Source organism: Drosophila sulfurigaster, chromosome X, assembly GCF_023558435.1.
Source record: "Drosophila sulfurigaster albostrigata strain 15112-1811.04 chromosome X, ASM2355843v2, whole genome shotgun sequence".
Classification (NCBI taxonomy): Eukaryota; Metazoa; Arthropoda; class Insecta; order Diptera; family Drosophilidae; genus Drosophila; species Drosophila sulfurigaster.
Window position 1 is genome coordinate 10,378,667 of NC_084885.1, and position 6,104 is coordinate 10,384,770.

Below are 6,104 nucleotides of genomic sequence, written 5' to 3' on the forward strand. Positions count from 1 at the left end.
CAATAGCTAATGCACCGCAGTTATCGATAACATTATTGTATCTTTGATTAAATGGTTCTTGTCTCCACTAAGTGCTAGCGCGCAATTCAAATAATGAAAGGAAACAAATAAAGTGTGACTCATGAATTTTACTTGTATATCAATGGTTTGTTTACCCCAATCACTTCTTAAAATCATAGATGTATAGATTGCTATGCAAACAAATATTACTAAAGCGAACGTAACATGAGTGTATGTTTGTCTCACATTGAGCATATAAAAACAATTGCCAGTTGTCCAATAACTTAGCCTTTCTTTTCGCTTGCTTGCACTTGGCAACCAGAGAACCACAGAATACTGTCTCTCACTCCCCTCTCGCCCTGACGACAATCCCTGTCCTCGAGATGCGGAAAACGTGTAGCAAAAAAATAACAAAAATATTTTTGTTTTCAAACGTACACACGTACACACACACACACACACATACATACATACATATTGTAAGTGATGACGCGCACATAATCTGGATTAATCTCTGAGATGTTGGCAAATGCCGGACGTCTAAAGCGCACAGTGCAATGGTAAATGCAATTTCTACACACTTCCATAGATCGTATTACGAAATTGTTTACATAATGCAGTAATTTGAACATTAACAAAGTCTGCAAATGTAGTCAAGATCTGCATGGTCACACTGATTGCAAAAGCAATAACAAACAACAATAATACAAATTTGTTATTCTTCCAAACTGTAAGTAATTGCATTTAAATATTGTATGCAGCAGACAGTTAACAGTCGACGGACAGCTTAACATAGAAATGTTAAGTGAGTCTCCACAACCTTTCTTTTTATTGTGACATGCGACGACTTGACGTCGTGCCAAGCAGCATTTGAATGTCAACAGTAACGTTCTGCTGTTAATAGCGTTCTCTCGTTCTCACACTCGTTCTTGCTAGCAGTCAAGTCGAGAGATCGAGACGGTGTGTGTGTGTGTGTGTGTGTGTGTGTTGGTGTCGCGCGATAAGCAATTCCAAACATCAGCACATAAAATCGTCGGCTAATCGTGTGCGAGCACACAGTTGGCTTGGAGCTTTAACTTGGAGTAGTACTCAATAATAATTTGCTGTGAGTATTGAGCAAAACGGACAACACGTGAGACCACGCAAATTGTAAATTGAAGCTAATTTAGCGACGACTGAAAACAGAATCCACACAACAATGTCAGCCACAGCGAAAACCACACAACCAATAAAACCAACGTTGACATCAAGTAAGTGTGTTGTTGCAGTTGAATCTGTATTTGTGCCATTTAGCATGTGGATTAACAACAGCGCCATCTACAGTTGAGGGCTACAAGCTGGGCAATGTGCTGATCGAGGGCAAAACGAAACAAGTCTACGATCTACCCGAACATCCTGGCCTCTGTCTGCTGCTCAGCAAGGATCGCATCACAGCTGGCGATGGCGTGAAGGCTCACGATTTGGCCGGCAAGGCCGAGATCTCGAATACAACCAATTACCAGGTATTTCGGTTGCTCAACGAGGCGGGTAAGTTGCTTTTGAGAATATGTAAACTGTTTTCAATATATATCTACATATGTATGTATGTATTGCTGTCTCACTTAGGCGTACGCACCGCCTATGTGAAATCTTGCGGCTCGAAGTCTTTCATTGCCCGCAAATGCACAATGATACCAATTGAATGGGTTACACGTCGCCTGGCAACCGGCTCCTTCCTCAAGCGCAATGTGGGCGTGCCCGAGGGTTACAGGTCAGTAGCATTCCACTTGGGGTTATCACTCAACTCATCAACTAACTGTGAGCTGCATTCTGCTGCATGTGCGACACACACATAAACACACACTCACACAATTGCACCTTATCAATGCAATCCCCCCTCTCCCGTCCCTTTCACCAAATGTTCCTGTTGCCGTAAACAAATTCAATATCAATTGATGCGCGCTGTGCATTCAGGTCGTCGCTCGATTCGTTGATTCGGTGATAAGAAACCACGACACCGCAATAATATTCTGTGCAAAAATTCCGCAATTCGCTTCAATTGTATAAAACTCTTCAACTTCTTCCTCCTCCTCTCCCTCCTCTTACTCATACATCAACTTAATTCATACTAGAATTTTGCTAAGAGCACCTTTTTCTCAGATTGATTTCCTAATTAAATATTTATGTATCTTATTTTAAATATGATTTTCTTCGAATTTATTTCCTAAAAATGCAAACCCGAAATTTAGATTAAACTAATTTAATTCCTAAATTCATTCAATTATTATTAAACTTCCCCTATTTTTTTAATAAATTTAAAATATAATATTTAAATATTTTTTTAAATATATTTTATTTTCGAATTTATTTCTTAAAAATTTAAACCCGAAATACATATTATTTACATTTTTATTCAAATTTCCCCTATTCTTTTAATAAATCTAGAATATAGTATATAAACAAAAATTAAAATTTTTTTTTCCTCGTTTTTATTTCTTAAAAATTTTAACTTAATTTAATTTATTTTTTCTTGAATTCATTAAATTTTATTCAAATTAACCATATTATTTTAATATGCCTAGAATATCTATTTAAATTTTAAATGTTTTTTTTTTCAAATTTATTTCCTAAAATTTTAAACTCAAAATTTAATGAACTTTTTCATAAATTCATTTCTTCAACTTGCCCATCCATCTTTAATAAATTTAGAAATTTACTCGCTTCATATTGGTATTCAGAGAACTTTATGTGAAATTTACTTTAATTTACAAGAACAATTCTTGTAATTTCAAAATTTTGGTGAATTTGTTCTGAAATTTATTAATTAAATCACTTTACAATTGTTAACTTCCTTCTCTCCTTATTACACTATTACGATTACTCATTCTAAAACCTTCAAATTTTCGAAAGATTTTACTATAGGGTTATATTTAATATTAAACTTTTTCTAAAATTAGTTTTTTTTTTATATTTGAACTAAAAATTACTTTGTAATTTAAAACTAGGAAACTAACTTATTTTTAAATAATTCTAGGTAATATCACTTTTTTAATATGTGTTACATCAATATTAGGTAACAATTTTTTTAAGCATATTACATTTTCTTGTATAGTTTTCCAAGGTTAATTGTTCTTAAACTAACCAAAACATTAGATTCAAATAAAAAAACATCCTTTTTACTACATACATGATTTATAATTACAAAAATCTGTATAAATACTTTGAAAAATTTAGCTTTAATAAGTAGCTAATTATAATCGTGTGGAAGTTTATTTAATTAACTAAAAGTTAGTCCATTTAAGTAATAAAATAACAATAATTTAAATAACGTAGATTATCTTACAGTTATGTATTTTACATTTTAAACAATTAATATTTTATTTTCAGTTTCTTTTAATGTTTTTTATTTACTTCAAAATCATTCTATTAAAATAATTGCTAATTTTGTAATTAGGTATTGTATTTAAAGCTTTTTAAACCTTGACTATCAATAGTACATGCCACACTATTAACTCATTGTTGTCATGTTGTTTTCCTTATGTATTACTAAGTATTTCTGAACCAGCAATTTGAATGATTAAATATAAATATTGTAGCAAGATTTTCGATGATGATTATGGATAGTTCTGGCACTATCGATAGTAACTTATTATATTAAAAATATTTATGGCATTTTGCTGTTATTCTAATCGATAGTATTCGAATAATAATTACAAATATTACCGATAGTTCTGGCACTATCGATAGTATCGAAATATATTTAAAATATTTGTAGCATATTACTGTAACTTTAATCGATATTATTCATAGCAAATAATAACTATTATCAGTAGTAGATAACAAGTGTTATCGATAGTTCTAACACTATCGATAGTAACGAGTTATGTTTTAAATTTGTATAGCTTATTACTGCCACTTTAATCAATATATTTGAAATACTTTTAGTATTTTAGTTATAGTTTTTGCAATTCGAGATTTCCTGAATGTAGAACAACTTTGAATGTTTCCTTGCAGATTCTCGCCACCGAAGCAGGAGACGTTCTTCAAGGACGACGCCAATCACGATCCTCAGTGGAGCGACGAGCAAATCATTTCGGCCAAGTTCGAACTCAACGGCCTCGTAATTGGTAATTGTTGGAGAAGACACAGAAATATGTTCAGACAAATCCAGAACTTTTTTTGTTTCATCACAGGTCAGGATGAGGTGGACATCATGAGACGCACAACGTTGTTGGTATTCGAGATATTGGAACGCGCCTGGCAGACAAAGAATTGCGCACTGATCGACATGAAGGTGGAGTTCGGTGTGGATGCCGATGGCAACATTCTGCTGGCCGACATCATTGATTCCGATTCGTGGCGTCTGTGGCCCGCTGGCGACAAACGTTTAATGGTCGACAAGCAGGTGTATCGCAATCTGACAACTGTGACCAGCACCGATCTCGATGCGGTCAAGCGCAATTTCATCTGGGTGGCCGAGCAGTTGGCCGACATTATGCCGCGAAAGGATCATTTGGTTGTTGTCCTCATGGGCAGTGCATCGGATACATCGCACAGCGAGAAGATCGCCACCAGCTGTCGATCGTTGGGACTCAATGTCGAGTTGCGTGTGACGTCGGCACACAAGGGACCCGAGGAGACGTTGCGCATTGTCCGCGAATACGAATCGGTGTTGAGCAATCTGATCTTTATCGCTGTCGCTGGACGCTCCAATGGCCTCGGGCCCGTTGTCTCCGGCAACACCAACTATCCGGTAATCAATTGTCCGCCCGTAAAGTCCGATAACATGCAAGTGGATGCGTGGTCCAGCTTGAATCTGCCTTCCGGCTTGGGCTGTGCCACTGTCCTCTATCCGGAGGGCGCAGCGCTCCATGCCGCCACCATTCTGGGTCTCAGCAACTTTATGGTCTGGTCGAAGCTGCGCGTCAAACAGCTCAACAACTTTGTCACCCTCAAGAAGGCCGACAAAGAGTTGCGTGGCGTTCGCACTGCCTAAGAACATATTTGCCATCACACCCACACACACACACCTTTTTTTTATTTTATTATTATTTTTTTTTACTAATTTTATAATTTTTATTATTGCTGAAGCATGACACTAATACAGTTTTATATAAAATATAAATAACTTGTTTTTTTATACCCGCTATCCATAGGGTAGAAGGGTATTATAACTTTGTGTAACAGGTAGAAGAAGGCATCTTCGGCCCTATAAAGTATATATATATTCTTGATCAGCATCAATAGCCGAGACGATCTAGCCATGTACGTCTGTCGATCTGTCTGTCTGTCCGTATGAACAGCTAGATCTCAGAGCCTATAAGAGATAGAGCTATAATTTTTTTCGACAGCATTTGTTACACATACATAAATCAAGATTTTTTGGGCCACTCCCACTTCCGCCCTCGCAATTTGTAGAAGCCATTAAATAAATACTTTTGTATAAGCAAACACGTAATATATAGTATTTTTATATATATAGTTTATAGTTTTAGTATTTTTGTAGTATTTCCGGTATATTTTGCAAATAATACCACAATATTTTGCTTTTATGCAAAATGGGTAGTGGGTATCTCACAGTCGAGCACACTCGGCTGTAGCTTTCTTACTTGTTTGTTGTTTGATTTCATTGCTGGCTGCTCTGTATTTGGGTTTGTGTCTTAGCTAATTTCCATAGCATACTTTTAAGCGGCTTAGGCAAAATTCTAAAACAATGCAATGGAATTCAATGGCATTTTAAGCCGAACTCGAATTCAGATTTGAAGGGTAGGACAGCGTGGCGATAATGTTTGTAACACACCTGAAAAGGAATGGAATTTTGATTGTATATGCCGGAAAAATACAAATAAGAAATCCACTGTCTATGAATAAACATAACAATGCAGTATTATTCTTAAAATATACCGCACCAACAAATATACTAAATACTACATTTAGTATATTGATATAGTATTACATTCAAAATATACCATATCAGGCGTTTTCCTCATTCAAAAGAATTATTTATAAACTTCAACAATTTTTATCCGATTGCAAACAAATTTTCCGAAATTATAAGTGGGTATAAATAAATACATAAGTAGGTAGTGGGAGTGATATTTTCGCATAATATTATATATAATCTA

General features: G+C 35.3%; 1 protein-coding gene across 2 annotated transcripts; it reads left to right on the forward strand.

Moving 5' to 3' along the window:
* Positions 1-1,045: 1,045 nt before the first annotated feature.
* LOC133848080 (bifunctional phosphoribosylaminoimidazole carboxylase/phosphoribosylaminoimidazole succinocarboxamide synthetase) lies at positions 1,046-5,107 on the forward strand. Of its 2 annotated transcripts, none has more exons than XM_062283459.1 (5): positions 1,046-1,250; positions 1,312-1,527; positions 1,606-1,750; positions 3,994-4,106; positions 4,173-5,107. In XM_062283459.1, exons 1-5 carry the CDS (start codon positions 1,199-1,201, stop codon positions 4,973-4,975), a joined length of 1,329 nt encoding a protein of 442 aa, XP_062139443.1. In that variant the 5' UTR covers positions 1,046-1,198; the 3' UTR covers positions 4,976-5,107. The 2 variants fall into 2 exon arrangements, with proteins under 2 accessions (XP_062139443.1, XP_062139444.1); XM_062283460.1 differs by having other exon boundaries at positions 1,047-1,250; positions 1,324-1,527.
* Positions 5,108-6,104: the final 997 nt, after the last annotated feature.

Bases quoted from the DNA above. Each gene is read 5' to 3' on its own strand.
- LOC133848080 (XM_062283459.1), top strand. From the start codon at position 1,199: ATGTCAGCCACAGCGAAAACCACACAACCAATAAAACCAACGTTGACA. The intron at 1,251-1,311 runs GTAAGTGTGTTG...GATTAACAACAG, and splicing joins AAAACCAACGTTGACATCAA to CGCCATCTACAGTTGAGGGC. The intron at 1,528-1,605 runs GTAAGTTGCTTT...TGTCTCACTTAG, and splicing joins TCGGTTGCTCAACGAGGCGG to GCGTACGCACCGCCTATGTG.